The sequence below is a fragment of the Pseudophryne corroboree genome, chromosome 3 (assembly GCF_028390025.1).
Source record: "Pseudophryne corroboree isolate aPseCor3 chromosome 3, aPseCor3.hap2, whole genome shotgun sequence".
NCBI classification, from domain to species: domain Eukaryota; kingdom Metazoa; phylum Chordata; class Amphibia; order Anura; family Myobatrachidae; genus Pseudophryne; species Pseudophryne corroboree.
This window is the reverse complement of record NC_086446.1, coordinates 479,879,733-479,889,984: the sequence shown is the minus strand read 5'-3', so window position 1 is coordinate 479,889,984 and position 10,252 is coordinate 479,879,733. Positions and strand designations below refer to the sequence as shown.

Genomic DNA, 10,252 nt, shown 5'->3' with positions numbered 1-10,252 from the left:
CAACAATAGAACGTGGGTCATTAACATGGGCATGGAGGGGAAGGCCTGCAAGGCAAAGGGGGAAACCCCAATTACATGGAGATAGGGCACTAAAGAACTCAAACTAAAGAGGGTCCATTCCAGTATCGGAAAAACCATAGCAGAAGGACAAACTGTACCCTAGCGTGTCAGGATTAACTATCACAGCATAATAAACAAACATATGAGGACAAAGACATGTAGCAAGTATTAGAGATAGGCAAACAATATCAACAATAACAATCTTAGTATCGCTGAACAGCGGCATGAGGCGACTCCGTAACACCTGCGCGATAGTGTCACAAGGCCAATGAGTAATGAGCCGGGCAAGCAGGCTGTGAAATAGTAAAAAGAGAGAGCCTCATGCCACTGCGCAGAGAGAAGGGGCAAAAAGCACAAGTACAATAGAGACAAGAAAACAAAAACCATCTCTATAACATTAAGCCTAAGAAAGAAATTCTACAAGTCCTTGCAATAAACCTGAACGTTTTGAGAATAGGTAGTGTAATCATCAGGCGGTCGACCATTCAGCACGTGGAGGCGATCTCTACTTAGGGCCCTCGTGAGAGTCTGGAGATGATGCAGGAGGAGAAGTCGAGAAGAGCCCCAGTCGCCTGAGAGCCGACAAGCCATCGTCCGGATTCTTCACAGAATGATTCCGACCATTAAAGGAAAAATGGAGGGCAAACGGAAACCCCCATCTATATAGAATCTGGCGCTTGCGTATGGCTTTGGTGACGGGTAACATCTCCCTCCTTTTTTTGAGAGTGGAGGGGGCCAGGTCCTGAAAGATGAGGAGGTGTGATCCTTTATAAGGGATAGCAGGGGCACCACGGCAAGCATTGAGCACTTTCGTTTTAATGTGGAAGAAGTGCATGCGTAGGACAATGTCTCTCGGGGGTTGATCCGAGGGTGGTTTTGCACGGAGAGCCCTATGCGCTCTGTCCAACAGGAATTGATCTTCAGAAAGGTCCGGAAGCAATTGACGAAACAGGCCCAGGAGATAGGACCCCGCATCCTGCATAGTCCCTGGTGAAACCGGGTGCTGATTCATTATTAGACATGTCCGCAATGTATAGATATATAGAAAAAACTGTGAAGAAGATGGGGTAGAAGTACCCAGTGCCTTGCAGTGAAATAAGGGTGTCTCACATGGACATCACAGAGGAGCAACACAGGAAAAAACAGAGACCTGACCAGCAGTGACTCCTATTCCCAGAGAGCAGAGGGCTAAGCAGAGCCCAGTAATCCCACAATGTATGGAGGTATTGAAATATGAGAGTCCACTGTGTCCACAGGAGCAGAGGGGTTAAGGCAGAGCACAATGTCAGCACCTCTTTAAATGCACAGGGAGGTATATGTTCAATAGGGTCCAAGCAGTGTTTTCTGAATCCCCACTACAGGCTGCCTTCCCATATATGGGCATTCAAGATGGCCACTGCATGCAGGGAAGTCAGAACAGCTCACCTCACAGCCAGCTCCGGGCCGCTGCAGCACGAGTCTCCGGGTGCAGAGGATTCCACCCCTCAGGGTAAGGCAGCCACAGGTAAGCAGCAGGGTCTCAGGCAGCCCCCCAGGCCGCGTCGCATCCGTGCACGGAGTCGCGCGCCGGATGCGGTGTAAATTGAGTCCCCGGCTCTGGAGCGGAGACAAGGCTGTGACTCGCGGGAGCGTACGGGTTGTACCTTGGCTCAGGAACTGCGGCTCGCGGTAGGGTCCCGGGTGCAGGGAGGCTCAATACAGGCGTAGAAGCCCATGGGAGCAGGATATTTTGCAGGGCAGATATAAATAAAGCGGGCCAGGCTGGGAGCTCACAGACCACACATCCACCTCAGTCTGCGTCCAGGCCACGCCCCGTGTGTGCACTGTCTAATGCATGCGCAGTAGGAGTTTTTAGGGATTCACATGCACGTGAAGTAGCAAACTCTACTCCATGAACAGCGGCATTGCGTGCCGCCCTGCATTAAGTCCCATGTATGCTTCTTACAGATAAATGCATTGATCTATGAGCTAAGAAAATGATTTAGAACTGCACATTCAAGATTTGTTCACTATTTTTAATAAACAATTAATGTAAATACAAATTCAACAGAATTCAGTGACAATTAAAAGGTTTAGTGTTTAATTACAAGCAATTATAAAAAATATATAGTTAACATTAAGCTTGCTGTGTGCAGGGAGTCATCTTTGATGGATCAGTGGAAAATACTGAGAATACTCCAGGTTCTGTAAGGCAGAGAGAGAAAGTTCAGATTCAGTTAACATACAGGAGCTAAGAGTCCATTAATTTTCATTGAAGTGAGAAAACAGTGAGTTTGTGCCTTAATAACTGAGCTTTCTGAAATAATGGTCCATTAGTGACTATTTGACACAAACATAAGTCAGATACACATGGCAGTTAATTGTCTTCTGCATCCATTATTTATACAACCACATTTTTAAATTCTGACCATTTTAGACTCAGCTTCCCAAAAGTAAATGTAAATATTTCAGTGTTGAGTGCTCGGATCCATCGTCCAATCATCTGTAATTGACTTCTGGCTGGGAATATTGTACGCCTGTGTTTGATTGATGGATATGTTTATACACTAGTGCTTACAGTTCATAATTCTGCTTTATACTGCAGATCAGCGGTGTACATTTAATCTGTCAGCTTCTTTGTATTCTGGTAAGAGACGGAAATAATGACCATAATAATCTTCTTCCAGACCAACTGTCCTACTTAAGGTTCTCAATTGTTCTCTCCATATTTCTTTACAAACTGTCTCTCTTATTGTTCAAAATAGAAAAAAATAGCATTTGGGACATTTCATACAGTCCACGGGAGACTCATGCTGATATCTTAATTATCTTTTAATTTGCCCAACGTATATTTGTTATTCTTGGATTTTCTTCAGTTTTTAGAAATTCATTATTTTGTATTCATTATTTTATATTTATTATCTATATGTATTATAATTTCTTAAATTTTCTATTTTATTTCACATTTTATTCCTTTATCTTAATTTTATTCAATATTTGTTATGCTCTTATGGTGCCCACACATTTGTGCGATATGGCATACAATCCTTCGATTTCGACAGCATCTATGAGAGAAATCGAAAGATTGTATGCACATTTAAGGTACCATGCGACGCGATGCCCGAGCACGACGCTCGAATATCGCATCTCATAATAGTATGTGCTGCCCTTAATATTTATGGCATTGCAGTGCGATCGTATGTGTTTTTTTTAAAACACATGCAATATATCGCAATGCGAAGGGCACCCGCCGGGAGCGGCCTGAGGCCGCTCTCACTCGGCGGTGACGTCCCCATCACGTGATTACCATGCGATCTATGGCATGATCGCATGGTAATCACTTTGGTAGTTCAGGTGCGATTTCATCACACCTGATCTGCCGATGCGATGCCCCGCGATGTTGCGTCGCGGGGCATTGCACAAGTGTATGGGCACCTTTTACTATTGTTATCCAGTCATTGTGTTAACCATGATCTGCCATTCACTATTATTTTATTATGCTCATAGTCACTGCACCATCACAATGTTATCCAATACTTACCATCCCCCTTATATGCTAGCAACCACCTCCTCTTAACCATAATCTTTAATCAGGTTGGTGTCTATATTAGATGAGATTTATTGGTAGAACCTATGTTGTGATGTGTCAGCTACTGTATGTGTGATGGAGGTTAGTCCGTCCACATGATGAATAGCTAAACCAAGTAGAACAGAAGGATGTGAAACAACACAGGTTTAATGCAGTGCAATGCAGCAATATGCATATTAGACATCCAGCCAGGAGTGGGTTAATGCAGGTGGCGTGCAGTGGGATGCGGGGCCTAACAGAGGCTTCATGCATGGTGGCGGGCCTGGATCCCAGGGTTTCCACCAGAACTCTACTCACCATGGCGGGCCTGAAACTGGTAATCACAATGGAACATTTCGAAAGTGGCGCAGCAAGCAAGCTGCATCGCAAATCGAAGATGGCCATAGCTTGCCATGTCATTGCCATGCCCCCTGAGGCTGGCTCCTATTAGCCAGCACAAGGTTGCAGGACTTGGAGCTTTCAATCGCAGCTTGCTGCATCACCATGCCCCCTGGTGCTGGCTTATCTTAGTTAGCGAAAGGCAGCAGTCTTCGCATAGGCATTTCTATCATGGGTGCAATGTGTGTGGGGCACACGGGTTCCTGGGTCCAGGGGGTCCACACCACACACATTGCACTCATATTGCTTTAATACTTACCTGTCAGGAGTCTCGCAACGGAAACGGCTGCCGCAGAAAAAAAAATCACATAAAAAATGCCTGTGCACATGCGCAGTAGATAATTAGTCTCCGAGCCATGGCGGGTGCACAGTGCCGAAGACTGTGGCGCAGTGGAAAGGAGGAGGCCCACCCGGAGTCTGCACATGGGCCCCCTCCTCACTTAAAAAGCCCCTGAGTCCTCAGTTGGAGAGACGCAAAGGAGCAGAGAAAAACTCCTAAATATCTAACCGGATAGAAGATGCTGAAAGTTCAATACAATAGAGCCCACCAAGAGAAGATCAAAGATCCGACGCCCGATGGAAGATGAGTTGATGAAGATGTTAGAAACCTTGGGGCAGCATTGTCCATTGCAAAAGAGCTAACTCAGACAACTGCGGCCGTGGCTCTGCCTAGACTGGTTCATCCAAAGATGCAGGAACAGGTAGGTCCCCAGAGAGAACTCAGCAAAAGGCATAGAGCCGCTGTCTGACGGCATACTTATACAGAGCCACCTCTTACATTTGGATAGTGCCAGTGTCAGCTGTAAATGATGACAGTTATTTCCACAAGCATATGGTTCAGGGCGGTACTGTGGCCGGGTGTGGTATGGTTTGCCGGCGGTCGGGGTCCCAGCGACCAGCATACCGGCGCCGGAATCCCGACCGCCGACATACCGACAGCTGGGCGAGCGCAAATGAGCCCCTTGCAGTCTCACTGCGGGCACGGTGGCACACCACGCTATCTATTCTCCCTCCAGAGCGGTCATGGACCCCCAAGAAGGAGAAAAGATGTCGGTATGCTGGAGGTCGGGATTCCGGCGCCGGTATGGTGGGCGCCGGGAGGCTAGCCGCCGGCAACCAGAAGACCACCCCTGTGGCCTGCATGTACAAAACGGATCCCAGAGCATGAAACCCATCGCAACCAGCACGGATCCCAGAGCATGAAACCCCTGGCAACCAGCATGACACCCAGCACTTGAAACCTTTGTCAACGAGCAGGTAATTTAAAAGTAATCAGAAGCTTTACTGTAGGGCATAATGTGTCAATGTAATGCGGTGTGTGGCATAATATGGTGCAGGGGGCATTACTGTGCGGGGCTTAATATGGTGGAAATTATTTTTTCCCCTGTGGTTAATGAAAAGAAGAAACGGCTGCGCAAGAAGTGGAAGAACAATTGGCAATACTTAATGGGGAATAATTAATGATAAGAGCTGACGTATAATAGAGGAAAGTTTATTATATTAATAACATTAATTAAGACAATTCTAGTCCAGATATAAAATTCAATAAAAACATATAAGCAAAGTTTAAAAGTATCAACACCTTGATCATAAGATATGTGAGCTTCAGATCTCAGTCTGCTTAATGAAAATGGAAACCACAGAGTCCAGGGATAATTTATTCCAGTTCCAAATATACAGCCAATCAATATGTGGCTGATAATAATGTCGTAGAGAATTTCACAGGCAGGTGGGTGGCTGAATAAATATGGATTGGATTACCTCTCCTAGGGCTGGTCCGTACCGAGCGTCCTCGGTATTGCCGTCCTGCAATGCCCAGTGTCCGTCTGCGCGGCAAGGAGATGAGTGTGTGGTAACCAGACAACCAACGGTAATACCTTTGACAAAGTCACATTATTTGTGACGAAACGCGTCAGAACCCCGCCTCTTTGCACACCTTGATCGTTTTATCCATCAGGTAGCAAGCTGCTTACTGAGCCACAGACATCCCGGCTCCTTATCGGCCTCATATCTCAGCTCAAGCTATCTACTGAGCCACAGACATTCCGGCTCCACACCGGCCTTACATCTCGGCTCAATATACGGCCGCCAGCCATTCTTCTCAGCACACCGTGGAGACTGTTACTGACAGGCAGTGAGTTACCCGCAGAGCTCTCTGGCTTTCTGGCCCCATACATCGGCCCCATACACGGCTGCTGACATCTTTCTTCAGAACGTGGCTGAAACTGCACCTTACTGTTGGTTGTCTGGTTACCACACATTCATCTCCTTGCCGCGCAGACGGACACTGGGCATTGCAGGACCGCAATACTGAGGACGCTCGGTACGGACCAGCCCTAGGAGAGGTAATCCAATCCATATTTATTCAGCCACCCACCTGCCTGTGAAATTCTCTACGACATTATTATCAGCCACATATTGATTGGCTGTATATTTGGAACTGTGGACATCTGTAATAAATTATCCCTGGACTCTGTGGTTTCCATTTTCATTAAGCAGACTGAGATCTGCAGCTCACATATCTTATGATCAAGGTGTTGATACATTTAAACTTTGCTTATATGTTTTTATTGAATTTTATATCTGGACTATAATTGTCTTAATTAATGTTATTAATATAATAAACTTTCCTTTATTATACGTCAGCTCTTATCATTAATTATTCCCCATTAAGTATTGCCAATTGTAATTCCACTTCTTGCGCAGCCGTTTCTTCTTTTCATTATTCATTTACAACAAACACACACACAGTGTTTTACGGCAGCGCAGGTGACAGAACAATTATATATTTATATTATATTTATCATTTGAGGCGCTATCCAGCAGTTTTGTTTATTTCTCTTTTGTTTTCCCCTGTGGTGGCTGTTGGTGCAGCATCAAAAACTGTGGTGTACGTCTTCTCAGACGAGACCACACCCATTTTTGATAAAACCATGCCCCCTTGCTGGGAACACAATTTTTATTTATTTATATCTATGGGGGGGGGGGGGCATTTTTTTAATGTCAATAGGTGTGTGCATTTTTAAATCTCGCACTGGGAGCCAAATTGGCTAGAAACAGCCCTGATGCAGGAGAATATCCACATTTCGTTCTGTGCACAGTTGATCCACGTGCCAGATCCAGACCTTGTAGTGAATCTGCACACAGGTGAGCTTCTCTATATTTCTCTTATGTCCTAGAGGATGCTGGGGTCCACATTAGTACCATGGGGTATAGACGGGTCCACTAGGAGCCATCGGCATTTTAAGAGTTTGAGAGTGTAGGCTGGCTCCTCCCTCTATGCCCCTCCTACCAGACTCAGTTTAGAAAATGTGCCCGGAGGAGCCGGTCACAGCTAGGGGAGCTCTACAGAGCTTCTTTAGTAAAAGTTTATTATAGAGTTTATTATTTTACAGGGAGGCTGCTGGCAATATCCTCCCTGCTTCGTGGGACTAAGGGGGGAGAGACTTGTCCGCCCTGCGGGGTCTGAGTCACTATCTCCGCTGATAGGACACTGAGCTTCTGAGGGGTTCGAACGTTCTCCGCCACAGGGGATCGCTCACCCCGGCAGCATGCCGCCACCCCCTTACAGAGCCAGAAGATCGGTGGCGAGTTAGTCACCGCCCCCCCTAGCAAGCGGGGATCCGATGTGAAGATGGCGGCAACAGGGTATGGAGCGCAGTGCTAACTGCGCTCCGGGGTTCAGTGGTACATAGTGCGGCACTGTGAGGGGCGCCCTGAGCCAGCGCCTACACCCTACACTGGTCACACAGCCTGTCAGGGTCCCGGGATCTCTGCCAGCATAAATCCTCAGGCCAGTATAATCCTTTGAAGAGCAGGAAAACAGCACCATTAAGGGGGCGGAGCTTCTCCTCAGAGCGGACCCTGCAGCGTTCGGCGCCATTTTCCTGCCCACAGAAACGCTGTCAGTAAAGAGCAGTCCCTCCAGAGCAACTCCAGCTATCTCTCATGGTACCAGGGGGTTGTAGAAGGGGGGGGGGAGGCTGTGTTAAGGCTGTGTAACCTATTAAGGTACACAGTCAGCGCTGGTTTAGGGTCTCCCTATACCTGGAAAGCGCTGTGTGTGGGTTGGCTCTAATCTCTGTGTCTCTCTTGCCATTCTTGGGGGTGAAACTCTGTCTGTACTCCCCTGTGTGTGTGTGGAGTGTCTGTGGTCTCCATTAGCTATGTCCAGGGACTCTGTGTCATATGCTGCAGAGGATATGTCCTCTCAGGATGATCCCATTCCATGCAATCAGGATTGCACTGTTTTAGCACAGATACCAGCAAGGGAGCATGAATGGTTATCCTCTATCAAATCCATGATTTCTCAGATTTCTACTAGGGTTGCACAGCATGAATCTGCAACTCAGGTTTTACAGAACTCTATGGCAGTTTGGTCCGGTTCGGTTACCTCAGGGCCCCCCTCAGGAGTTTCCCATAAACGTGCTCTTGCACAGATTATGCAAGATGGCACGGATACCGACTCTAACACAGCAGACAGTGATGGGGATGTGCTTAGGGGGGCCGCATCTCTTGCTTAAGGGGTGCAGTTGATGATAGAGGCTATAAGGGATGTGTTGAATATTGAAGCTACAACACCGGAGCAGGTTGAGGAGGCTTACTTCACTGACAATAAGAAAGCCTCGCTAACCTTCACTACGTCCAAAGAATTAAATGCTATATTTGAAAAAGCATGGGAAACCCAGAGAAAAAATTTCAGATCCCTAGAATGGTTCTGGTTGCTTTTCCCTTCCCTGAGGAAGTTAAGAAAAAATGGGAAAACCCACCCATAGTGGACGCGTCTGTATCCAGACTCTCAAAAAAGGTGGTTTTACCCGTTCCAGGATCTACCGCCTTAGAGGAGCCGGCTGATCGCAAAATTAATACTACAGTGGGGATTGAAAGTTTGGGCACCCCAGGCAAAAATTCATTTTAATGTGCAAAAAGAAGCCAAGGAAAGATGGAAAAATCTCCAAAAGGCATCAAATTACAGATTAGACATTCTTATAACATGTCAAAAAAGGTTTGATTTTATTTCCATCATTTACACTTTCAAAAGAACAGAAAACAAAAATGGTGTCTGCAAAAGTTTGGCCACCCTGCAGAGTTAATACCTTGTACTGCCCCCTTTGGCAAGTATCACAGCTTGTAAATGCTTTTTGTAGCCAGCCAAGAGTCTTTCAATTCTTGTTTGAGGTATCTTCGCCCATTCTTCCTTACAAAAGTCTTCCAGTTCTTTGAGATTCCTGGGCTGTCTGTGACGCACTGCTCTTTTAAGGTCTATCCATAGATTTTCAATTATGTTGAGGTCAGGAGAAGTTCAGGCCCATTCTGAACTTAAAATCACTAAACTCTTTCTGAGGGAGTTCAAGTTCAAAATGGAGTCTCTAAGGGCAGTGATATCAGGTCTGGAGGAGGGGGAATTCCTGGTATCCCTGGATATCAAGGACGCGTACCTCCATATTCCGATTTGGCTGCCGCATCAAGCGTATCTTCGATTCGCACTGTTGGACTGTCATTTTCTGTTCCAGGCCCTGCCATTCGGGCTCTTCACAGCACCAAGGGTATTCACCAAGGTGATGGCGGAAATTATGATTCTCCTCCACAGACAGGGGGTGAACATAATTCCATATCTGGACAATCTGCTGATAAAAGCATCAACCAAAGAGAAGCTGTTACGGTCCATAGCTCTCACGACCCAGCTTCTCAGGGAACATGGTTGGATCCTGAATCTTCCAAAATCACATTTGGAACCAACCAGGAGGTTGTCCTTTCTGGGAATGATCCTCGACACGGAAGTGCAGAGGGTGTTTCTTCCAAAGGAAAAAGCGTTGGTGATACAAACAATGGTCCGGGATGTCCTGAAGCCAGCCCGGGTGTCAGTTCATCAGTGCATTCACCTTCTAGGGAAGATGGTGGCCTCTTACAAGGCTCTGCAGTACAGGAGGATTCACGCTTGGTCCTTCCAGCTGGATCTCCTGGACAAGTGGTCGGGATCCCATCTACACATGCACCAGAGAATACGTCTGTCGCCAAAGGCCAGGATTTCACTCCTCTGGTGGCTGCACTTACCTCACCTTCTGGAGGTGAGGTAAGTGCAGCCTGTCTTGCGGTTTCAAACATGAATGAATGAAACCGCACAAAAGGAAACCACTGAACTAACAATGATATAGGCTTGTAATCCCACAATCATTTGGGATTACAAGCCTATATCATTGTTAGTTCAGTGGTTTCCTTTTGTGCGGTTTCATTCATTCATGTTTT

General features: G+C 46.6%; 1 protein-coding gene across 1 annotated transcript in view; it reads right to left on the bottom strand.

Annotated features, from left to right (window-relative positions):
• Positions 1 to 2,060: 2,060 nt before the first annotated feature.
• Positions 2,061 to 10,252, bottom strand: part of APOH (apolipoprotein H) — a 204,785-nt gene continuing 196,593 nt past the window's right edge. Inside the window, exon 8 of the mRNA XM_063960836.1 lies at positions 2,061 to 2,244. Within this exon, the coding sequence (XP_063816906.1) occupies positions 2,177 to 2,244 (68 nt within the window). The 3' untranslated portion in view covers positions 2,061 to 2,176. The remainder of the gene's footprint in view (positions 2,245 to 10,252) is intronic.